Here is a 26,025-nt window from a genome sequence, read left to right on the forward strand (position 1 = left end):
CTCCCTCCTACGTAGTTTTCGTCTTTTTGTTTTCTCATTTACCTGCCTATTATCTTCTCAATGCTGCTTCTATACAGTGAGTAGTCTTTTCTTACAGTAATGATTCTGTACTCCATCTGGGAGTAGTTGGTCTACTGTTCGTACTCTGTAGTTCAACGTGAATGGGGATAGTGAAGAAAAAAGCTGTCTGCTCAGTGTTCACTTTCATATGATAATGATGTGAATATAACCTTTCCAGTGAGAAATGTAGATACAAACATGCTCCATCTCTAATCTACCTATGTTCCACAAGTTTAAGGATTGTTTACAGTCATGTCAGTAGTAACAATAAATTTGCTTAGTTGCTATAACATCTGACCATGACTATCATTCCACTCTCCTTTACACCTTACTACTACTTTTTATTTCTACCCTTTCTTAGCCTTCTATCTTCCAAGATGATGACATCATATAACATATTAAGTAAGCAAGCTAAGTAAACTTGGTAATTGTAATTTTGTAATAGTGCCATGCTTAGCTGAATGCCTTATAGGTGAGTAGGTGCCTTCACTAATTTTTGTTTCTTGAACCATTCTGTTATTTCTGCTATTGTAACAACTGTTAACTTGTTTTACAAATTTAACACAAATTACAGTTCATCCAAATCTGCTGTTCAAGTAACATGTTGCTTTACTGTATATTCTGCTTGTTTATAAAGGATTTGTGAGGAAAACAAAAATAAACATCACACATCACATTTAATGATAACTAATGATTGGTATAAAATGTATTTTATTCATCCTGACCAATTATCTGCAGCACAGCAGATGTAAAGTGTCTGAACATAAGTAGCCTGTACAACAAAAATTGTCCATCATATTACACAGGATGTGTTATTGTACTACATATAAACTTTCCACTAAGAGACAAAGTCATTACAAACTAACAGTACATAGCAAATAAAGAACAAAATATATGAAACAAATAAAGAAAATTCAGGTAATTACAAATGGTAGTTCTTTCGTTTGCTACATAAATGCAGAGGTGTGTATATAAACATGTGTCAAGAAAAGTTTTAATGAAGAGATTGACAGAAATACAAGTTGCTTCAAAAACCTGTTGTTTGGACAATGCATAAAAATATTAAAGTAGTAATTAAATCAGTCTATCTCACAAATGGAAGATTGACTAGTGACAAAGGCGACACGGCTGATATTATTTCAAATACAAAACTGAAGACATAGGAACTGTAGGAACCTGCATTAACATATAAAAAATAATTAAAAACTCTGCCAGTGGAAGACTAAATTATATCACATAGTTCAAATGCAATATGCCTGAAACCTGTAATACAGAATCTTTGTGAAAACTGACTGCTACAAAAAGTTAGACACATTGTACTTGGATGCTGCATAAAACTAGACATGGGAGCAAAACCCAAATTTCTGTAACAGCAAAACTGTGGCAAGGAGTGTTGAACTGATTATTATTGCAATTTTACAAAACAGTTCTAGTTCAGCCAGATCTTCACTTGACATGTAAATACTGTTGGATTATATATAATTTCAATAGTTCATATAATATATATACTTTCATATAAAACCTGTGAATACCACAGCACCTCTATTTCACATCATCCACTTTCCCATCCCATGCTAACCCCTTCCAATTACCCACAGAGAAGGAAAGAATTCCAGAGTCTTTTAGACACTATTAACATATTCCACAGGAAAAAAGACCTCTGATTGTATAGTAATGTGCGTGCAAAAAGCACCAAAATGTATTAACATCTGGCATCAAACACACAAACAAATCCTATACGTAAATAAATTAACTCTTCCACAACACACATGAACAAAGAAAAACTAACTTAACTTGGAATGTGTGTGAATTCCTCTGAACTGGTACCACCAACAACAAAAATCACTGTTCTGATGTTTCCACTTTAGGTTTTTTCTTTTCAGTATTACTTTCCTGATCACCAGTTTCTGCATCATCACTCGCACTCTTCCTCTTTAGTGATTCAGGACTTTTAGAACACTGGGAATCAGAAATAGATGATATACCAATATTACAGTCATCAATCTTTACTTTTTTAGGGCTAACTTCAGTCTCATTTTCACTTTCCCAGACTTTTCTTTTTATAGAAACTTCTGTTCGTTCACTATCAGTATCACTGTTGACTTTATGTTTAACACGAGCTTGTGAATCACTTTCATTTTCCTTTGCCAATGGATCTGAAATTGGTGAATGTGTCTGATTTTTTTCTGTATCTTCCTTTTCACATGAATTACCATCATCCTCACTGCTGACACATTTTACATCAGGTTTTGACTCCTCTGATGCGGCAGACTGACTAAGATGATTGCCAGCTGTGCCTAAACTACTTTCAGAATTTTCAATTACTTTTTCTTCAACAGAAGACTGAAGAGATGTAGATAGTAATACAGAGTCAACATTTGTTGGGGTATCCTGTATTTTTTCTTGTTTAGCCAACTTTTGATCCACCTTTTTGTCACAATCAGGCACATCTTCCTCGGCTAAGCATAATTCTGTCCCTTTAAATTTTTTACTTGCTGCACACAATACAACAGTTTCCTCATTAGTTTTCTCCTTCATAAAATGATGTTCTGATGTTTTAATTAGGTCACTTGATTGAAGCAAAATTTCACCTGCTGTCTCAGTTTCAGCAGTTTCTGAATTAGTTTTCTCAGGAACAAATTCTGATGTACTGCAATCCACAGAAGCTTTATTCTTAGCTGTAAGAGAATTTTGACTAGCACTGATACCATCACTTCCAATTTCTTTTGTAGCCACCTTTTCAAACAAACTCGTTTCATTGGAAGACCTTGGTGAAATTGAAATACTTACACTGCCCTGATTAACTGAGGCTTTGCCAGACAATTCACATGTATCATCAGCTGTTTTTCTTACAAATAATTCTTCACTTATTAAACCTGTAGATGTTGGCACCTCAGAAGACTGTAATGATTTTTCTGTCTTTTCTAATATAGCTTGCTGTGAAGCTAACCTTTTCTCAGATTCCACACATGATACTTTTACACTCTGTGTATCATTCCCCTTTAAGGACTGCTCTACTTCACCTGGTTTATTTATCTTTACTACAATCATTTGCCTCTCTTCTTCCATTTCTATAGTTGCCACCAGTTTGGATCTTGTTGAAGTTTCTGATTCTGAAGTAAATGCTGTTTCTACTTCTTCTGGCATTGCACAACTTGAGTTCAATGGTGTCACAGAATATTTCACTATTTCTGATGATTCATGGACAGAAGATGAGGCCAATTCAGGAGCAATCAATGTCTTTTGTGCATTTTGACCTTGCTCTTTGTTTGAAGATGTTTCTGCACGAACACATTCAATCATCTTTGCAGGTATCTCACAATCTAACACTGAAGGCACATCAGTAACAGTCTGCTTTGTTACCTCAGATTTTACCGCTTGTTCAGAAGGTCTTTCTTGAGAGAATTTTCTTTTGCCCCCACAATCTTGTTGTTCTGAGAGTTGATCCGAGGCATGTGCAACACTTTCCTCAGATTTAACTGCTGGAGTATGTGGTGCTTCAATTTCCTGCACATCTGCAGTCAATGATGTCCTTCCTAATGGCATTTCTATGCCTGACAACTTATTTGGTTCAACAGTAGTTTTCAGAGCTTTTGATGATGTAGTTTCTAACTCATTCTTATCTACACACATGTTTGATGGTTCCTTAGTTTCCAAACACCGGTCGACTTGCTGAAGAATTTCTGTTTCAGAAACTGGAGTTTCAGTTTCTTTCTGGTCTTTTTCAAATTTCAGCATCATATTTTGAGACATTTGTGAACTTAATACAGCAGGAGCAGTTATGTCCAAGCCTGGTACACCAGGAACCTCAGTCGTTCCTCGAGGAATCTGGAGTCCCGTAGTTTTCATTTCCTGTTCTGTACCTTCAGAAGCCATTGCTAGCTGCTCACCTGTAAACTGATTTAGTGGAGGCACCATACTTTCAAGTTTTTCAGAAACAATCTCTACTGTTGATGTAACTACTTTAGACTTGGCATCTGCAACTGACGTTTCTGCTTCAGAATGTGATGAGACTACAGTAGATTTGTTTGATGGTTTTGTCAGTGCTTTCATGGATTGAGCGGTTTCTGATGATTTTGTCACTTCAAGTGTTTCTGTTACTGTCTGTGAAGTTGTCAGATTATTTTCACTTACTGTGCACAATTTAGGTTCTTCAGACTTGACTTCAGCTTCATCATCAGATACAAATGTCCTCTCTGGCACTAGAGTCTCATCTGCCTGTGAATGTGCCAATTCCTTCAAATCCAGCACGGCTGTTCCTGTCTCATTAGTTGTTTCTTTGGACAACTCAGCTGCTTTAGATGTGTGTGTGTTAATACTTGAGGGCGTTTTGTCTGTTCCCACTTCACTTGCACCTGATAATTTATCTGAACAAAATGCAACTTCTGGCATCTGAAGTTCCTCTACTTCTGTTTTTGCAATTGTCAAATTTTTTGTAACATTAGGGGCAACTGAAAGTGCACTTTCTGGCTGGGTTAATGGCTCTGGTCTACTGTGAGTTTGATGAACACCCATTTTAGGCAAGGATTCAGAGCCTGCTTTGTTGCCCTTTTCAAGGACAATTTCTCCTGTTCGCTTTACCTGTTCTACATTCTCATGCCCAACTTCAGAATCTGTTTTTGCATTTGGAGTACTAACCGCACCATCTGAAATTATGGTGCCTTCAATGGTGACTTGACTTGTTTCTTCACATACTTCATCAGACTCTGATGGGCTCAAAGTGGCTTTTACACTTACTGAGGTAGCCATGAGAATATTTTTACATTCTGTTTTTTCATTTACAGGTTTATCAGAGCTAACTGCAGGCTTTCTGTCTCCAAGTAACTCTTTCTTGCCCCAATGATCTTCTGCTGGCAAAGTTCCTTTATTTTCTGTTATAGCTGATGCTGCAGCTATCTCTGCAGTAGTTTTTTCATGAGGCACCACACCTTGAGCCTTTAGTTCTTCCAGTTCTTTAATTTCTTCAGTTTTACTGGATGTGACTGTCATAACTGGGCTCATTGGTGCTACTTCTGATGTACTTAAAACTACATGCACCGTTTCCAAATTTGTATCCATTCTGTCTGAAGATGATACATGTTTTGAGCTGTCGGTTTGAAGACACACCCTCACACTGGAAGTTTCTGTTTCATGTTGTAGTGTCTTTCGTATGTTACATGGAGAACCATCTGATGGTTCTAAGGAATTGTCTACTGAATTAATGTTCGGTTTTGACATTTCGACATCATCTGATGGCAATGGCACAGCAACTGTGTCTTTAGGGAACTTTCCTTCATCTATAATGGTGGCACTGGCTGTGAGAGGACTTATTCTTGTCACATTTTGTTGACCTGGCACTTTATCCTTTGTAGATGTAATTGCTTGACTCATCGGTGCATCATATGTAAGGATTGGCTCTACACACAAAGGCACCGTAGAACTTGTTATTAATTCTGCAGAAGTGTTAGAAATGGACGATGTCTTTTCTGGTGGTAACACTGTTGTGTTTTGTACTGACTGTGGGAAAACATCCACAAATTTCGATGATACTTCTTTCTTCCCCATATCATCTGACAACTCTCTGGCAAGTCCTAGTTTGGTTTCTGCTGATGCTGACAGATTTGCAGCAGCATCTGTTGCCGCATGCAGCTGCTCCTGTCTAGCACTGACAGTGTTGGATGCCTGAGGAACCACATTTGTCGTATTTGGTTCACACTGTACAGCATCCTCTATCTTAATGACTGCTACTTCTATGTCTAATGCTGACTTTTCTGTCAAACTAGATTTGGAAATTATGCCATATTCGCTTGGTGTAACTGACTGCACATTTTTATCAACATCCATAGGAATGATCTCTTCAGAATGTAGTGTTGGATGTAGAGGCAAAACCACTGCAGTTTCTGTTGTTACCTCTGAAGATGGTTCGTCCTTCTCTTCTATCTCCAAAGCAGAAGGTTCTGGTGTTTCCCCTCCTGGCTTGCTTTCAATTTCCATCTGCCCATCTGTAATATCAGAAAATGAGTTCTTATTACCAGCAATTTGGACAGTTGCACAAATATCCACATTAGGTGTTATCTGACTTTGACATTTTTCTTGAGATTTACAGGTTAAAGGTTGCACACTGTTAGTTGTTTCAGTCTCTGCAGCACAGACAGGTTGAGACTCAAGATCCACTAATGTATCTGCTTTCTCCAATGACAGCAAATCACCTGCCACTTTATTCTTCAGAACATTTTCCTCTAAACTTCTTTCCAATATATCAGAATTAAGTTCTGGTGTCACAGAAGAACTCTGTTCAGTGTGACACCTCTCATGGTGAACCGATATTTCGTTAGACTCTTCACTGCATGGAAAAACTTCATTTTCCACTTTTGTGGCCTTCAATGTCTGGTCTACATCAGAAATTTCCTCAGTAACACAACTTGTATTTACTTCTTCACAAGCACTAGAAACATAAGGACCTATGTTCTCTGAAGCACTATCTCTAACTAATGACAGAGAATTTGCAACACTGCTTTCAAATTCCACACTTGGCAATGTATGTTCAGTTCCTTCTGCAGTTTCTTTCTTTAAATCAATGTTACATGGAGAATTACAGACTTCCTTATCTGTGTCAGCCATTTTACTGCATAAGGTATCAGCAACAGATTTTGAAAGTTGTTCTGTTTCTGTAGCTCCCATCCCCAATGAGGAACTTTCTTCATGTTCTCTATCAACTGAAGACAGTGTTTCTTCCATACATAATATAGAAACAGCAGTGGAAGAAATATCACTTTCTTTCTTCTCAACTAACTCACATTCCTCGACATTAATGTTCGATATTTTCACATCCTCCCCTACTTCTTGGGAACCATATGATTTCTCCATTTTGCTGGAAGTAGTATCAGGAACATCAGAAGATTTCACCAGTTTACATGGCTTCACATAGTCTTTTAAATTATCTGCATCAGATCCCGGAGAAACTGCTTTTCTCTTCAGTGATGAGGAACTGTGATATACCAAACTTGTATCACCTGTTTCCGCTTTATCTGTTGAGCTTCCCTCCTTACTAATTTCAGGCGTTACGCTTGATTCTGTAGCTTTTATTTGATCTGAATCAGTCAATGGTGGTAACTGCTGATCTGCCTGAGAAGATCGCTCAGTTGATGAACTCAATTTATCAGAACTGCCTACTTGATTGCATAATTTGAATTTGTCAACACCCACAAAACTCTTAGGTGTGCCACGTTGTTCTGTGGCAGCAGCTTCTGATTTGTCTGGCTGTGCAGCTACTGCCAAATCATCAGACTGATCAGACTCTCCTGTGGCTGCTGGTTCCTCGCGTTTGTCTGAATCTGCAAGTGCTGTCAGTGACTCACTTTCATCTGGCTGTGCTGCCACACTTGAACTTCCAGTTTTGTCTGGCCATGCTGCTGCTGGCGGAGCCACAATTTTGCCTGCCCCCGCAGTGTCCACCAGAGCCCCAGTTTCACCTGGCCCTGTAATGTTCACCAGAGCCTCAGTTTCGCTGGGCCTTGTGGTGGCCACTGGAGCCCTACTTTGGTCAGCTTCCACATTTGTCCCACTTTCGTCAGAAACAGCTACCACCTCTGTCGACCCCAACTCCGACGCAGCAGGAGACACCTCAGTTTCCTCTGACCTGGAGGCAGCAGACGCCTCAGATTGCTCCTTGCCGGCACCAGACGCCTCAGATTGCCCTTGCTCGGCAGCAGACGCATCAGTTTGCCCTGGCTCGGCAGCAGACGCCTCAGTTTGCCCTGGCTCGGCAGCAGACGCCTCAGTTTGCCCTGGCTCGGCAGCAGACGCCTCAGTTTGCCCTGGCTCGGCAGCAGACGCCTCAGTTTGCCCTGGCTCGGCAGCAGACGCCTCAGTTTGCCCTGGCTCGGCAGCAGACGCCTCAGTTTGCCCTGGCTCGGCAGCAGACGCCTCAGTTTGCCCTGGCTCGGCAGCAGACGCCTCAGTTTGCCCTGGCTCGGCAGCAGACGCCTCAGTTTGCCCTGGCTCGGCAGCAGACGCCTCAGTTTGCCCTGGCTCGGCAGCAGACGCCTCAGTTTGCCCTGGCTCGGCAGCAGACGCCTCAGTTTGCCCTGGCTCGGCAGCAGACGCCTCAGTTTGCCCTGGCTCGGCAGCAGACGCCTCAGTTTGGTCTGACTGACAAGATGCAGCACCTACTGCTAATTCTGCACCTGATACAACTTTCTCCATTACATTTATTCCCTCAACTGTCTCAGTTTGGTTCGACTCCAGAGGTATATTTGCCTGACCTGAAGCTACTGCTGTCCCAGTATGATTTGCCTCAACTTCACCAGGCTCTGCTGCTGCTGCTTCGGTTTTCTCAGTTAAATCTACCTCCACAGACAAATCAGTTACTACTGGTTTTGCAACTTCCTTAGTTTGCCTAGGCTCTGTCATAGCCATCTCTGCCTCAGTTAAACTTGCATTCGCAACTGCCACAGTGGATCTTGGCACAACTCCCGCAGCCTGAATTAGGTCGGGGTCCGCAACAACTCCAATCACCTCACTTTGGTCAGGATCTGTATAAGCTCCAACCACTTCACATCGGAAAAACTGTGCAGTAGTTCCAGCTGCCTCAGTTTTGTCCAGTTCCGCAGGAGTTTGAGTTGCCTCTTTTTGGGCCGGCTCCGCAGCGGCTCCAGCCGCCTCAGTTTGGTCCGGCTCGGCAGGGGCTCCAGCCGCCTCAGTTTTCTCCGGCTCAGCAGGGGCTCCAGCCGCCTCACTTTTCTCCGGCTCCGCAGGGGCTCCAGCCGCCTCAGTCTGGTCTGGCTCCGCAGGAGCTCCAGCCTCCTCAGTCTGGTCCGGCTCCGCAGGAGCTCCAGCCTCCTCAGTCTGGTCCGGCTCCGCAGGAGCTCCAGCCTCCTCAGTCTGGTCCGGCTCCGCAGGAGCTCCAGCCTCCTCAGTTTGGTCTGGCTCTGCAGGAGCTCCAGCCTCCTCAGTTTGAACTTGCTCCACAGCAGCTCCAATGGCCTCAGTTTGACCTGACCCCGCAACAGCTGACACTGCCTCAGTTTGGCACAGTCCCGCAACAACTCCAACAGCCGCAATCTGGTCTAGTTCTGCAGGAGCTGACAATGCCTTAGTTTCGTCTGGCTCTGTTGCAGAAGACAATGTCTCAGTCTGATCTGGCTCTACAGCAGCTGATAATGAATCAATAACACATGACTCCACAACAGCTCCAACTGCCTCAGTTTGGTCTGGCTCCACAGCAGCTCCATCTGCCTCAGTTTGGTGTGACTCCACAGCAGCTTCTACTGCCTCGGTTTGGTGTGATTCCACAGCAGCTCCTACTGCCTCAGTTTGGTGTGACTCCACAGCAGCTCCTACTGCCTCGGTTTGGTGTGACTCTGTTGCAGCTAACAAGGCCTCAGTTTGATTTGGCTCTGTTGCAGCTAACAATGCCTCAGTTTGATCTGGCTCTGTCACTACTGGCAATGCCTCAGTTTGATCTGGCTCTGTCACTACTGGCAATGCCTCAGTTTGATCTGGCCCTGTCACTACTGGCAATGCCTCAGTTTGATCTGGCTCTGTCACTACTGGCAATGCCTCAGTTTGATCTGGCTCTGTCACTACTGGCAATGCCTCAGTTTGATCTGGCTCTGAAGCAGCTAACAATGTCTCAGTCTGATCTGGCTCTACAGCAGCTGATAATGAATCAATAACATCTAACTCCACAGCAGCTCCTACTGCCTCGGTTTGGTGTGGCTCCACAGCAGCTCCTACTGCCTCGGTTTGGTGTGGCTCCACAGCAGCTCCAACTGCCTCGGTTTGGTCCGGCTCCACAGCAGCTCCAACTGCCTCGGTTTGGTCCGGCTCCACAGCAGCTCCAACTGCCTCGGTTTGGTCCGGCTCCACAGCAGCTCCAACTGCCTCGGTTTGGTCCGGCTCCACAGCAGCTCCACCTGCCTCGGTTTGGTCCGGCTCCACAGCAGCTCCAAGTGCCTCGCTTTTGTCCGGCTCCAAAGCATCTCCAAGTGCCTCGCTTTTGTCCGGCTCCACAGCAGCTCCAACTGCCTCGCTTTGTGCTGGCTCCACAGCAGCTCCAACTGCATCGCTTTGTGCTGGCTCCACAGCAGCTCCAACTGCATCGCTTTGTGCTGGCTCCACAGCAGCTCCAACTGCCTCGCTTTGTGCAGGCTCCACAGCAGCTCCAACTGATTCGGTTTGGTCCGGCTCCACAGCAGCTCCAACTGCCTCGGTTTGGTCCGGCTCCACAGCAGCTCCAACTGCCTCCATTTGGTCCGGCTCCACAGCAGCACCAACTGCCTCGGTTTGGTCCGGCTCCACAGCAGCACCAACTGCCTCAGTTTGGTCCGGCTCCACAGCAGCACCAACTGCCTCAGTTTGGTCCGGCTCCACAGCAGCACCAACTGCCTCAGTTTGGTCCGGCTCCACAGCAGCTCCAAGTGCCTCGCTTTTGTCCGGCTCCAAAGCATCTCCAACTGCCTCGCTTTGTGCTGGCTCCACAGCAGCTACAACTGCCTCGGTTTGTGCTGGCTCCACAGCAGCTACAACTGCCTCGGTTTGTGCTGGCTCCACAGCAGCTACAACTGCCTCGCTTTGGTCCGGCTCCACAGCAGCTCCAACTGCCTCCGTTTGGTCCGGCTCCACAGCAGCTCCATCTGCCTCCGTTTGGTCCGGCTCCACAGCAGCTCCAACTGCCTCCGTTTGGTCCGGCTCCACAGCAGCTCCAACTGCCTCAGTTTGGTCCGGCTCCACAGCAGCTCCAACTGCCTCGGTTTGCTCCGGTTCCACAGCAGCTCCAACTGCCTCGGTTTGCTCCGGCTCCACAGCAGCTCCAACTGCCTCGGTTTGCTCCGGCTCCACAGCAGCTCCAACTGCCTCGGTTTGCTCCGGCTCCACAGCAGCTCCAACTGCCTCAGTTTGGTCCGGCTCCACAGCAGCTCCAACTGCCTCAGTTTGGTCCGGCTCCACAGCTGCTCCAACTGCCTCAGTTTGGTCCGGCTCCACAGCTGCTCCAACTGCCTCAGTTTGGTCCGGCTCCACAGCTGCTCCAACTGCCTCAGTTTGGTCCGGCTCCACAGCAGCTCCAACTGCCTCAGTTTGGTCCGGCTCCACAGCAGCTCCAACTGCCTCAGTTTGGTCCGGCTCCACAGCAGCTCCAACTGCCTCAGTTTGGTCCGGCTCCACAGCAGCTCCAACTGCCTCAGTTTGGTCCGGCTCCACAGCAGCACCAACTGCCTCAGTTTGGTCCGGCTCCACAGCAGCTCCAACTGCCTCAGGTTGGTCCGGCTCCACAGCAGCTCCAACTGCCTCAGGTTGGTCCGGCTCCACAGCAGCTCCAACTGCCTCAGGTTGGTCCGGCTCCACAGCAGCTCCAACTGCCTCAGGTTGGTCCGGCTCCACAGCAGCTCCAACTGCCTCAGGTTGGTCCGGCTCCACAGCAGCTCCAACTGCCTCAGGTTGGTCCGGCTCCACAGCAGCTCCAACTGCCTCAGTTTGGTCCGGCTCCACAGCAGCTCCAACTGCCTCAGTTTGGTCCGGCTCCACAGCAGCTCCAACTGCCTCAGTTTGGTCCGGCTCCACAGCAGCTCCAACTGCCTCAGTTTGGTCCAGCTCCACAGCAGCTCCAACTGCCTCAGTTTGGTCCGGCTCCACAGCAGCTCCAACTGCCTCAGTTTGGTCCGGCTCCACAGCAGCTCCAACTGCCTCAGTTTGGTCCGGCTCCACAGCAGCTCCAACTGCCTCAGTTTGGTCCGGCTCCACAGCAGCTCCAACTGCCTCAGTTTGGTCCGGCTCCACAGCAGCTCCAACTGCCTCAGTTTGGTCCGGCTCCACAGCAGCTCCAACTGCCTCAGTTTGGTCCGGCTCCACAGCAGCTCCAACTGCCTCAGTTTGGTCCGGCTCCACAGCAGCTCCAACTGCCTCAGTTTGGTCCGGTTCCACAGCAGCTCCAACTGCCTCAGTTTGGTCCGGCTCCACAGCAGCTCCAACTGCCTCAGTTTGGTCCGGCTCCACAGCAGCTCCAACTGCCTCAGTTTGGTCCGGCTCCACAGCAGCTCCAACTGCCTCAGTTTGGTCCGGCTCCACAGCAGCTCCAACTGCCTCAGTTTGGTCTGGCTCCACAGCAGCTCCAACTGCCTCAGTTTGGTCCGGCTCCAAAGCAGCTCCAACTGCCTTAGTTTGGTCTTGCTCCACAGCAGCTCCAACTGCCTCAGTTTGGTCTGGTTCCACAGCAGCCCCAACTGCCTCAGTTTTATCTGGTTCTTCAACTGTTTCCATTCCCTCAGTATGGTATGGATCCACAGTAGCTGAAACTGCCTCAGGTTGGTGTCTCTGTGGAGCAGCTCCAACTGACTTAGTTGGGACCTGCTCTGTAGCAGCTCCAACTGCTTCAGTTTGGTCCTGCTCTGCAGCAGCTCCAACTGCTTCAGTTTGGTCCTGCTCTGCAGCAGCTCCAATTGCTTCAGTTTTATCTGGTTCTTCAACTGTTTCCATTTCCTCAGTATGGTATGGCTCCACAGTAGCTGAAACTGTCTCAGTTTGGTCCAGCTCCATAGCAGCTCTATCTGCCTCAGTTTGTTCTGGCTCTACAGCAGGTGACACTGCCTCAATTTGGTCTCGCTCTTCATCAGCTAGCATTCCCTCTCTATGATCTAGCACCACATGTGACACCATTGCCTCTGTCTGATCTGACTCCACAGGTGCTGCTGCTTCCACAAATTCAGAGTCTACAACTGTTTCTGCCTCCTTCGTTCCGTGTAGTTCCTCATCTCCATGTACCTTGGAAGCTAGCTCCATAGCTTCAGTTTGGTCTGGCTGCAGACTTGCTGCTGTCTTAGCTAGGTCTGGGTCTGGAGCAGCTGCCACCGCCGCCGCCACTGCAGTCGCATCTGGTATCGGAGTTGTCGCCATCGACGCAGTTGGGTCCGGTTCTGTAGCAGATTCTGCTGGTGCCTCAGTTGTGTCAGGTTCCCAAGCAGCTGCAGCAGTAGCAGCTTCTGCTACCACCTCTGTCGGGTCTGGTCCCTGAGCAGCTTCTGCTGCCACCTCACTTGGGTCTCGTTCCTGAGCAGCTTCTGCTGCCACCCCAGTCAGGTCTGGTTCCTGAGCAGCTTCTGCTGCCACCTCTGTCGGGTCTGGTCCCTGAGCAGCTTCTGCTGCCACCCCAGTCGGGTCTGGTTCCTCAACAGCTTCTGCTGCCACCCCAGTCGGGTCTGGTTCCTCAGCAGCTTCTGCTGCCACCCCAGTCAGGTCTGGTTCCTGAGCAGCTTCTGCTGCCACCCCAGTTGGGTCTGGTTCCTGAGCAGCTTCTGCTGCCACCCCAGTTGGGTCTGGTTCCTGAGCAGCTTCTGCTGCCACCCCAGTTGGGTCTGGTTCCTGAGCAGCTTCTGCTGCCACCCCAGTTGGGTCTGGTTCCTGAGCAGCTTCTGTTGCCACCCCAGTCGGGTCTGGTTCCTGAGCAGCTTCTGCTGCCACCCCAGTCGGGTCTGGTTCCTGAGCAGCTTCTGCTGCCACCCCAGTTCGGTCTGATTCCTGAGCAGCTTGTGCTGCCACCTCAGTAAGGTCTGGTTCTGGAGCAGCTGCTGATGCTGCTGCTACCTCATCTAGGTCTGGTTCCAAAGCACCTGCTGTTGCCACCCCAGGTCGATCTGGTTCTGGAGCAGCTGCTGCTGCCGCCTCAGTCTGATCTGGTTCCGGTTCTGGAACAGCAGCTGCTCCTGCTGCCACCTCAGTCTCATCTGGTTCCGGTTCTGGAACAGCAGCTGCTCCTGCTGCCACCTCAGTCTCATCTGGTTCTGGTTCTGGAACAGCAGCTGCTCCTGCTGCCACCTCAGTCTCATCTGGTTCTGGTTCTGGAACAGCAGCTGCTCCTGCTGCCACCTCAGTCTCATCTGGTTCCAGTTCTGGAACAGCAGCTGCTCCTGCTGCCACCTCAGTCTCATCTGGTTCCGGTTGTGGAACAGCAGCTGCTGCTGCCACCTCAGTCTGATCTGGTGCTGGAGCAGTAGCTGCTACTTCCATCACCTCAACTGGACTTGGTTCTGGTGCAGGTACACCTAGTGCCTCAGTTGGATCTGGTATTGTTTCTGTTGCTGCTGCCACTGCTTCTTTCAGGTCTGGTTCTTGCGCACTTGCTACTGCCTTAGCTTGGTCTGGTTCTAAAGCTGCCGTTAAAACTTCAGCATGGTCTGATTCAGAAACTACAATCTCTGTCTCACCATGATACTGTTCAGCAGTTGCCAACAATGTAGGTGCTCCTTCTGGTTTTGAAGCTGCAATCTCTATTTTCTCTGGTTTCACTGTCCCAGATTTCTTTAGTTCCACTGATGATGCAGTTGCTGCAATGTTTCTCTCTGGTTTGATTTCAACAGTCTCAGTTTCATCAGGCATTGTAGCCATCACACATATTTCTTCTTGCTTTTTGCCCACTGTCCCTGTTTGCTTCTGTTTCATAACTTTTGCCTCCATCTGCAAATGCTCCAAAGTGCTTGCCTCCATTCGCTCTAATTCCTCAGCAACAGGCATCATTTGCACCCGTTCTTCAGTTAAAGGTGCAATGTGCTTACACTCCAAAGACATTACCTCCATTTTCTGTGGCTTCTCAGCAGCTTCCAGCTCCCCTGATACTCCCTGTTGCACCAGGTCCTCAACTGATGGCTCTTTTTTCTCCAGCTCCCTTCGTTCTGCCTGCTCTACCACTGTCTTTGAAAGTTTTGGCTCCTCAGCTGCAGTTGCTGGTTGCTCCATTTCCTCAGCTGTCCCCAACACATTCTCCAGTTTCTCAGCCACTGTCTGTGTTTTCTCTGGCCTCTCATCCACTGCCGTTGTTTTCTCTAGATCCTCACACAATACCTCAATTTCACCCTGCTCTTTAGCCACCTCATCCATTTTCTCTTGGTCGTTAGCTGCTGGTTCAGACTGGCCAGTTTCTGCATTTGCTGGCACAGTTCCGATTCTCTTTTCAGCCACTGACAGAGTTTGGTCTGGAATAGTAACTGTTCCATCACTCTGAGCAAGTTCCAAAACATCTACCAATATATTAGTTTGCTTTGGCGCCCTCGTCAGTGCCTCAGATTCACTTCTCCCTACAACCATTGCCAAATTCTGCTCAGATTCCACTGCCACATTCTTCACTGGCTCTGCAGGTGCTGACCCAGTCTCCACCGCTTTCGTTTGTCCTTCCTTCACACCAACTGCCTCTGTCTGCTCTAGTCCCGAATCCAATGACTCTGTCTTTCCTACCTCTGATGCACCCACATCTACCTGCTCTCCCTCTGCAGCAGCCGCATCCAACTGCTCCTCCTCTGGAACAACCAACCCCACTCGTTCTTCCTTTCTGGCAGATGCATCCGTCTGCTCCCCCTCGCCGGCAGCCGCATCCGTCTGCTCCCCCACGCCGGCAACCACATCCGTCTGCTCTGCCTCCACCTGCCCCTCCTCTGTAGCGGCCGCCTCCACCTGCCCCTCCTCTGTAGCGGCCGCCTCCACCTGCCCCTCCTCTGTAGCGGCCGCCTCCACCTGCCCCTCCTCTGCAGCAGATGCCTCCACCTGCTCCTCCTCCACAGCAGATGCCTCCACCTGCTCCTCCCCCGCAGCAGATGCCTCCACCTGCTCCTCCCCCGCAGCAGATGCCTCCACCTGCTCCTCCCCCGCAGCAGATGCCTCCACCTGCTCCTCCCCCGCAGCAGATGCTTCCACCTGCTCCTCCTCCGCAGCAGATGCCTCCACCTGCTCCTCCTCTGCAGCAGATGCCTCCACCTGCTCCTCTGCAGCAGATGCCTCCACCTGCTCCTCTGCAGCAGATGCCTCCACCTGCTCCTCCTCTGCAGCAGATGCCTCCACCTGCTCCTCCTCTGCAGCAGATGCCTCCACCTGCTCCTCCTCTGCAGCAGATGCCTCCACCTGCTCCTCCTCTGCAGCAGATGCTTTCACCTGCTCCTCCTCTGCAGCAGATGCTTTCACCTGCTCCTCCTCTGCAGCAGATGCTTTCACCTGCTGCTCCTTTGGTCCTGCTGCCTCCATTTGCTCTTTGTTTGAATCAGATCCCTCCATTGGCTCTTTCTCGATAGCTATCGACCCAGTTTGCTCTGGCTCTGCATCTGGCACATTCAATTGCAATTTTTCATTACATTCTATTACAACGGTACTCGATTCCTGGCATAGTTTTTCTTGTATTGTATCACAGTTCACATTTTCAGCCTTCATGTGTACTCCTGTCACATCTGGTACTATTTTCCGTATTTTCGACCCGCAGCCATGAGCAAATATATGATCATGCTCTTCGTCAGTTTTTCGAGCAATATGTACCATTAAATCTTTTCCCATCACAAGATATTCAACTGTTTCATCTTTACTCTGTATTGCTGCATTTTGTGCTATGTTGGATTCTTCACAGTGTTTCCCAGTGACAGTGCTGGAAACTGGTTTTGAATGGTGAGCAGTAGATATACAGTCTTCAACTGGTACCAATTCCTCGGTGTTAGCAATGGGTGACAATTTCTCATAAGTTGTCTCATCTTCATTTAGTTTGTGTTTTAGCCCTATGAGTTTAAATGTAATTTTATCGCCACATTTTCCATCAAAGATCTTACTTCCTCCAGCCATCAGCACTAATTTTGTTTCTGTGGCAGTTGTTATTTGCTTTTCAGCTTCTGTTTGCTGATTCTGCTCCTTTTGTGCAGTCTGTGACACTGTATCACTCATGCCTTTAGCATTATCACTTTCTTGATGGAGTTTATGATCACTGCACAATATATTATCTTCTGGTGCTTTAAGAGCAAAAACTGATTGTTCGAAAACTTTTCCAGATGAATTTGACTGCTGTTCTGTGCAATTTTCTTCAGAACCATTGGATTTACCAGTTTCAGTGACACTAGTCTGAGCTTTAGTTTTGTCTAACCTTGATTCTTTATTTTCACTTAGGGGAACTTCCCTACAGGAATCTGAATCTTCAGCTACAGAGTGCACCTTATTTTCCATACAGCAGTCATCTACCACCAAATCTTTCAATTTGTCCTTTGATGATATGTGTGTTTCATATTTCTCAGGACATGTCTTCACAGTAGCAGCATCAACACTTTCCATTTCTCCACCAATGTCTTGCTGAACAGGTGTCACAACTTCCACATCCATTTCAGTCTGTGAAGGGGGTTCATGCACTTCCTTTTTGCTTCCTTCTTTGTCCCAATTTTGTTTAACAACTATTTCTTTAATCGGGTCATTTACTTTTAACTGTGACGATTTACTCTTCATCTGCATATTTTGCTCAGATTGTACTGATTCTTCATGGGACTTTTCATTCTTATTATGTAAGTTTGAACTGATATCTGAAGTTGACTTATCAGATATAACATCATCATTTACAATTTCCATTTCATTCTTCACAGCATCTGTGACCAAATCTGTAAGAACTGTTTTTATCTCCTCTTGGACTTCAGAAGTAGCAGATTTTTTATCCAACTCATTCCTCTCAAGTTTGCGTGTGCAAGAATTATGTTCATCAGGTACCGTGCTGACTTCCTGTTCTGATACCAACTTTGCTTCACTCAATGACGGCATTGAATCTGCACCTGGAGATTTGGTAGTTTTACTCTCTTCTTCTGGTTTTAATATTTTCTGATTCAATGAATTTCCTTTGGGCTGTGGAGATTCTGTGCCTACTGTACAACTAGTATCAACAAAATAGTTTACACTAGAATCTGCACAATTCTGTTCTTTCTCATTTTTCTCCTCCTCCACATTCTGGTTTCCAACTGCACTATCACGTAATGCAACATCAGATTTGCACAGCGAGCGTTTTCCATCCCTAGACTTCATATCCACCTCCACTGACCCCTCTTCTTTAGTTGACTCCAAGGATACTTTATCCAATGAAGACAAATTGGAAGACTCGTCAAAATTCTCTGCATGCTCCTTTAAACTCCCATTCCCATTATCTTCACAATCTGGAGCACTGTGCAATTGAGAAGAATCTTTATTTATATTTTTATGTTTGAAACCACTATGAGAAGCTGCACAGTCCGCACTACATAATTCGTAAGAGCTGGAATGAGACTCCTCTTCTGTGGCTGTAAGTATGATTCCTGTATGGCTCAGTTTCTTTTGAGATGGCTTTTCGTCCTCTTTACAATCAGAGGACAAAACAGTACCTGAAACCGCTGACCCTGAAGCATCCTGACTACCTATTTCAGTAACGTGTGGGTTTTCAACTGGTGAAAGAATAGCAACTGTTTCAACATCAGTCTTTATCTCACTTACAGATGAAATCTGTGTTTCAGTCTCTGACTCAGTCTGTCTATCAGGTTGGTCAACAGTATCCAGTGCAGAATGCTTTAACATCTCACTCCCTCCATCAGTCACACTGGCATCAGTGTTTCCACTACCTTGTTTTAGGTTTTGTTTCACTTCTGTGTCACTTAAATGAGATGTTTCACTTCCTTCTGAATGTCGAAAAGGAGAAACCAATGCTTCTGCACATTCCACTGTTGGTTTTTTTACGTTTCCTGTTTCTTCATTATATGTGGAACTTTCTCTGCAAGAAAGTTCACATTTTGTGCTTTCATTTCCATCCCCTGGATGGATTTTAGAAATGTCTGATTGGATTTGCAACCTATCAGTCTTATGACTCTCTTTAGCAGTATCAGTCTCCATTAGCACAGAGCTTGTTACACAGCTCTCATCAGTCTCATGTGAACAGCCAATACTGGCTAAAATTTCAGTCTTCTCAGATGAACTACAAACTACGTTTTCCACAGTACCAACAGTGGATTTCAGATCTGTAGTTTCACTTCCATTTAATTTGGAAGACAATACTGAGCTAACAGTCTTTTCCTGCAACATCACATTGCACTCTTGTGTACATGGATGCATTTCTTTGGAAATCTGAGTATTGGTGATGCTAGTTTTAACTTGAGTATTAGTAATACTACTTTCTACATACATTTGCTCTGATGACGCACCAGATGAATTTTCTGTTCTGACCTCAGAACTAACTGAACATTCTACCTTCCCAGCCTGAACTGCAATATTTATGGAACCTTCTGACCCACTGTCATGCTGTGTAGTTACTTCACTGTCATTATTTACACTATCTATCAACTTTTTCCGACTTGACTCATGGCCTTTACTGTCTATAATGTCACTGTCACAAACTACATCTATATTAGTTTCTTCAGTTTCTAATTTCTTTTTTACGGTCTCTTCCTTCAAGCCTACTGACAGGGATGTAACATGGGCTTGTAATGGGGCATTTAATTTATTGTTTTGTGGGACCACCTCTACAGAAGTTCTTTCTGTAGACTGGTCAACTTTTAAATCACACTGCTTAGAATCTACAGCACTTTGAAAACTAGTCTCCAGTACCTTATCTACATGACGTTGCTTGCTTCCACCTCCAGTGCTCTGACTTTTTGTGTCCATAACATTCTTTACTGCAGATGGATCTTTTTCACTATCACTAGCAACCAGTCTGCTGCTGCGCCTAGTTCTCCTTTCTGGTATAGGGGTAACATCAATTTTTATGCTAGTACTATGGGATGCAGATAAACTCTGTTCAGTCTTCAGCTTTTTCTTATTGGGAGCACCATCCTCAGAATAACTGTCTGATTTCTCACCTGAATCCGTAGTCTTCTTCTCCCTTTTTGTAGCCCTTGTACATATAGATGACACTTGATGCTTTGTAGATGTTACTTGATCTTGTGGTTCCGTTTTCACATCTTCACTCACAGAGGAAGATGCTGAATCTCCATTTTCTGCAGATGACAATCGCCTTTTGGGAGTCCCATTTGGGCCTGTGGGTACATGGTAATCATTCAGCAATGCCTGACTGTAGCATGATGTGTCTGATTTCAATACTTCACGGACTGCCATTGTAGCATACGTAGAAGATGGTAGACAGAAGTCCAAAATGAGGGCTTTATAAACTCCATCTGTTAAAACAAAATATACATACACATATTTAGTGAAGACTTATTTTAATATAAATTTAAATATTTTAAGGAAGGACATGTTTTTAGGCTTGTTTGTTTACATGCTTAAAAGAGATGTCAGTAGATTGTTTTACACCATACAGGGTGGTCACAAGCAGTTTGAAAAGCCTGTAAGGTTATTCCAGTGTACATTGTCCAGACAGCAACACAAAAATTGGGCATCGGATGATAGTAAGGATTGAACTTGAGCCAACAGCTCAGCAGTCCCGTGCACTATCATCAATGCAATAAGCACAAATGACACTAATTCGCATCTGGTGGGTCACTTGAATTTACACAAGCAACAGCTGACTGGTTAACTACAATGCTAATTAACTCAGAAATGGCAGAACATATCAAATTTTTTCTTAACAATTCATTCTCAGCACAACCTACCCTGCTACATTCTTATAAGCTTTTCAGACTGTTTCTGACTGCCATGTACAATACTTATCCTAAGAGTTTATTTGTTTAACTCATTAGGGAAGTCGAGATTATTCATTGTCAGTACCATTTAATATCCAGTTAATAATTATTAATATGCACCAATCAAACCACATACAATAAAGCACGACTAGCACATGGTTAGTCCCACCGATGAGCACACCTCAAACACAAAATTATGTAACCAGTTCTGTCACTAATGCAGGTTACATACTGGAAGTTTCTGTCTCTCCAATCTGCGATGTTATTAAAGCAGATAAATACAGAACACAAAGCAATGATGTTAACACAAGAGCCAGTACTCTATTTTTGAAAAGACGGAATATTTATTTCACCAGCTTACTCAAACACATTTGCCCAAGCCTTCTTAATTTAATTTATTCATGACTCATCATGTTCCCACATATACAATAAAGGAGAAATTTCAATGATGTGATATATGTCAAGGCACACCTCCATAGAAGATAACCAAGATACACAAACTCATTCTGTACACATGAATAACAATAACCATTCAAAGTAATTGGATAGATTAAAAAATGCACTCACCAAGTGGCAGCAGGAGAACACACACACACACACACACACACACACACACAAAGGTTTAAGGTATGCAAGATTTCAGAGCCAGTGGCTCCTTCCGGCAGGAGGACTGAAAGGTAAGGAAGAGGTGTGAAGGAAAAGGACTGGAGAGGTTTAGGAAAATGGTTAGATTTCAGAAAAGTCATACAGAATGCCAGCCAGGGGAGACTTACCCAACAGGATAAGAGGAGAAGACTGACTATTGGGGACTGCATTGGACAAGATTACAAAACCTGAGAGCTTAAAGGTGGAAGACACAGTTAACACATACAACAGAGATTATTGCTAAAATATTGTGAACAAATTAATATGAGTGAAAAGCTAAGTGCAATGTCTTGTATAAGAGGTGGAGGGGGGGGGGGGCATTGAAAAGTAGACTGGTCAGAAAATGAAAGACCCAGAAACCTAAAGCAGAGTGAACAACAGAATGGTTACTGTTACTAAATACAGAGACAGAAGAAATTTGCATAAATGAAGGCCAGGTGGGTGGCAAGAACCTAGAGCATGTTGTAGTGCTAGTTCCCACCTGCAGAGTTCTGAGAAACTGATGTCTGGGAGAAGAATTCAGATGCCACATTTGGTGATCAGGCACCCAGGTCATGATCATTATGTTGTAGAGAATGCTCTGTAACAGGACAGTGCGTGCTGCCAGTGTACACGCTATGCCCATTCTTCCTAACTGATAACTTGGTGGTAGTCATGAAATGTAAAATGCTGCACAGTGTTTACATAACAGCTGGTATATGATGTGTTCTTTCACAGGTGGCACTTCCTTTGATAGTTTATGTTTTGTCAGTTACAAGGCTGGTAGAGCGGTGGTAGGAGGTGCATCTGGCAAGTCTTGCAGCGGGAATGGTCGCAGGGGTAGGAGCCACAGGGTAGGGAGATGGGTGCAGAGGGAGCATAGGGTCTGGCAATGATATTGTGGAGATTGGGAGGACGACAAAAACCTATTCTAGGTGTGGTGTGCAAAATCTCAGTCAGAATGGATCTCATTTCATTTCAGGGCAGAATTTTAGGAAGTCATTGCCTTGTCAAAGTAGCTGATTAAAACATTCAAGACCAGGATAATACCAAGTGACAAGTGGTGTGTTCTGAAGATGATTTTGGGGGGATCAGCATACTAGAATTGGATGTGGTGGCATGAGAAATCTGCTTTTTAACTAGGCTGCTAGGTTAATTACGTCCAGTGGAGGCTGAGGTGAGAATGGCGGTGTATTGCTGTGAAGAGTCTGCATCCAAATAAATATGTTCGACTCCAATGCAACGGCTACATGGGAGAGAACGTTTGACATGGGAAGGATGGCAACTGTCAAAATGTGTCATCAATGTATCTAAACCAAAATACGGGCTGAAGGCTTACAGATCCCAGGAAAGCCCTCTCCAAGCGAGCCATGAAAAGGCTGGCACAGAAAGGAGCCATCCTGGTTCCTATGGCAATACACTCGGATCTGTTTGAATGTCTGCCCCCTCTTAGGATATTTGACACCCTTGAAAAGGAGTTAAGCAAAACTTCAAACCATGCATTACCATCACACTATCATGAGGCTCTGACCACAATGGTATTTGTATGGTTCTGGGCAATAAATGGCGTATGTACGATTCCAAGAATACTGCTAACAGATTAATAATGTATGGCTACTCAAAAAGAAGGGAAAGATTTCAAATATTTATGGCTTCCAAATTACAAATGACAGAAACATGACTCCATCGTTCCTGGAAAGGGAAAAGTTGAAATTTTTATGCATTAGTGTGAGAACCACGTGTTACACAGCAAATATCATAATGGTGGCTTATTTCCTGCTACACACGAAACACCTGGTTTCTTGTTACTGAATTCACAGCTTCAACAATGCCATGTCCCACACTTTCAAGAGTGTCAGGCATTGGGGGGATAAAAACACGGTCTTTTAAATAATCCCATAGGTAAAAGTCACACCGTGTTAAGTCTGGAGACCTCTGAGACCACTGACGACGAAGTTCATCTCATGCTGCTCCTCTTCCAATCCAATGTACTGGAATGGTGTCATTCAGTTAACATCGGAAGTGCTTAGAGAAATGAGGTAGGGCATCATCTTGCATGAAGATGAAGTCATCTGAATCAACTTTAAGTTGAGGAAAATAACCAGTTTTGAAGACTGTCTAGACAGGTTAGCCCAGTCACAGTTTTCTCCATGAAGAAGAAAGCAGCAGCACCAATGGGTGTATGATACGAACGTTTACTTGGACTGTTCAAATTTTAAATGGTTGTCTGTCCAGAAACGTTGGAATTATGATGCTACATTACATAATTTGGGAGATATATATATTTGAAATCTGTTCCTTCTTTTTGTCTTTCTTCTGAACAGCAGTATATATAGGCACTGCCATCCGCAAAGTCAAAACAACATGCTTTTCCCCTCCAATCATTGTTTAAATGAAGAAAACTAACATAGATAATTCCGAGAATGCCGTTCGACCAGCTGTACTAAGATCTAGAAACCACGTGAGTGTCAAAAAGGTGATGATGCAAAGAAAACTAACAAGATTTGTTATATCATAAGAAGCGGCTCGAGAGTTCAACGAGGTCTTAAAAGTGTTGCAATGAACACAACAACAGAAATACTGAAGTACCCACCTACATAAAAACAATGTATGATCCCCACTACAAACGAAACAATTTAGAAAGAGCCACCAAACTCCAGAGAGCATACAGAATAAAGTGGAAACACTACAATAAATGAGTGATATCTCATAATGTGAAACTTCGGCATTACAGGACAGTTGTCTTGCCTGAAGCACTACACACATCAGAAACTCCATCTCTAGGTGGCCATTCAATAATCGATGTCCTTGCAAAGAAAGAGTGAAAACTTCGAAGAAAAATTTACGGGCCTTCTAATATAAATGGCATATGGATTAACAGAAAAACTACAGACACATACACAGCACTGGACAAGTTTACTGATATAATATGTAGATGACACTAAGTTTTTTTTTAAATTTTTTTATGTCCATTCTTTTGGCAGGAGGCCTTTGGGACGACTGCCATTTACTACTGTGACAAAATAAAAACACCTACAGCCATCCTTATGATTTTATTTTGTTTTGTTGCAACCAGTTTCAAACTTTCAATGCACCATTTTTTGAGTATACAGTTATGCTGGCAACTGATGTGATATAAAAACTGGGTGATCAAAAAGTCAGTATAAATTTGAAAACTTAATAAACCATGGAATAATGTAGATAGAGAGGTAAAAACTGACACACATGCTTGGAATGACATGGGGTTTTATTAGAACAAAACGTCAGTGACAATTATGTATAAAAGGAGCTGTAACGAGAGAGAGAACCAGATGCGCCAGCAGTCGCAGCATGTTGACGTTACCTGAAAAGGCACTTTTAGTGAAGCTGTATTATCAGAATGGGGAATGTGCTAGTTCAGCATTACGATCCCATTGTCATAGGAAGGGGATTTAAACGGGTAAAGGTCCATTGATAAATGCAGCTGTGGCGAGAAATATCGAAGTTCAAAGCCACGGGTTGTTTAGACGATAGACCCTGTAGTGGACGACCGAGCACAAGGCGTAATGCTGCCGAGACAGTTCAGGAAGAAATGGAGACTGTAGCGGGTTTGTCTATGCACGGGGAAGTCAGTGCTCGTGCAGTCGCATGTCGCACTGGCATTCCGTACACTACTGTTCGATTGGCACTTAGGCGTACCCTCCAATGCTATCCGTACAAAATCCATCGGTATCATGAACGGTTACCTGGCAATTTAGTGATGTGGAGGGCATTTGCGGTGTGGGCGTTTCAAAAGATGGCGGAAGATGATTGGTTGAGTAACGTGTTGTGGACCGACAAAGCTCATTTCATGCTCCGAGGGTCTGTCAACACCCACAACTACAGAATTTGGGCTACCGAAAATCCTAGAACTGTCGCGGAAACTCCATTGCATGACGAGAAAGTGAACATATGAGTTGGATTTACCACATCTACCGTTATCGGGCCTTTTTTCTGCCAGGAAATGCACGATTCTGGTTTTGTAACTGCTACCGTGACGGGTGTTATGTTACAGAATGTTACAGAATCGCATCATCCCCATCCTGGCTGATAAACACCTGATGGAACCTATGATGTTTATGCAGGATGGCACTCCACCCCATATTGCTAGACGCGTGAACAATCTCCTGTGCGCGTCGTTTGGTGATGATCGTGTGCTCAGCCGCCACTTTTGTCATGCTTGGCCTCCCAGGTCCCCAGACCTCAGTCCGTGCGATTATTGGCTTTGGGGTTACCTGAAGTCACAAGTGTATCGTGATCAACCGACAGCTCTGGGGATGCTGAAAGACAACATCTGACAACAATGCCTCACCATAACTCCGGACGTGCTTTACAGTGCTCTTCACAACATTATTCGTCGACTACAGCTATTGTTGAGGAATGATGGTGGTCATATGGAGCATTTCCTGTAAAGATCATCATCTTCGCTTCGTCTTACTTTGTTATGCTAATTATTGCTATTCTGATCAGATGAAGTGCCATCTGTCAGACATTTTTTGAACTTTTGTATTATTTCGGTTCTAACAAAACCCCATGTCATTCCAAGCATGTGTGTCAATTTGTACCTCTCTATCTACATTATTCCGTAATTTATTCAGTTTTCATATACTGACTTTTTGATCACCCGGTATACATATAGGGATAGTATCAACCCATACCACGTCAACAACAGCCTGAAGATGGCTCATTGAAACTGGTTGCAACAAAATAAAATAAAATCATAAGGCTGGCTGTAGGTGTTTTATTTAGTCACTAAGTTTTATGGCCACATCTACAGAATAGACAGGACTAGGCCAACGAAAAACTAATTAATGTAAAATAATTCAAAAAAGGTAAAAACTGCTTAGTTGTAAGAAGTTAAGCAGGATTTACGACAAACAAACGGCACAGAAGGTTATCATCAGAAAATGCAAAGCCTTTGGAATCCTATATAAAAAAAATCACGCATTCCCACAGAAAGATAAAAAAAACC

At 45.1% G+C, this 26,025-nt stretch overlaps 1 protein-coding gene across 1 annotated transcript in view; it reads right to left on the reverse strand.

Annotated features, from left to right (window-relative positions):
• Window positions 1-754: 754 nt before the first annotated feature.
• Window positions 755-26,025, reverse strand: part of LOC126419289 (muscle-specific protein 300 kDa) — a 146,271-nt gene continuing 121,000 nt past the window's right edge. Inside the window, exons 12-13 of the mRNA XM_050086453.1 lie at window positions 19,632-19,946; window positions 755-6,041 (exon numbers count right to left, since the gene is read on the reverse strand). Coding sequence (XP_049942410.1) covers window positions 1,903-6,041; window positions 19,632-19,946 — 4,454 coding nt within the window. The 3' untranslated portion in view covers window positions 755-1,902. The remainder of the gene's footprint in view (window positions 6,042-19,631; window positions 19,947-26,025) is intronic.

Source organism: Schistocerca serialis, chromosome 9, assembly GCF_023864345.2.
Source record: "Schistocerca serialis cubense isolate TAMUIC-IGC-003099 chromosome 9, iqSchSeri2.2, whole genome shotgun sequence".
NCBI classification, from domain to species: Eukaryota; Metazoa; Arthropoda; class Insecta; order Orthoptera; family Acrididae; genus Schistocerca; species Schistocerca serialis.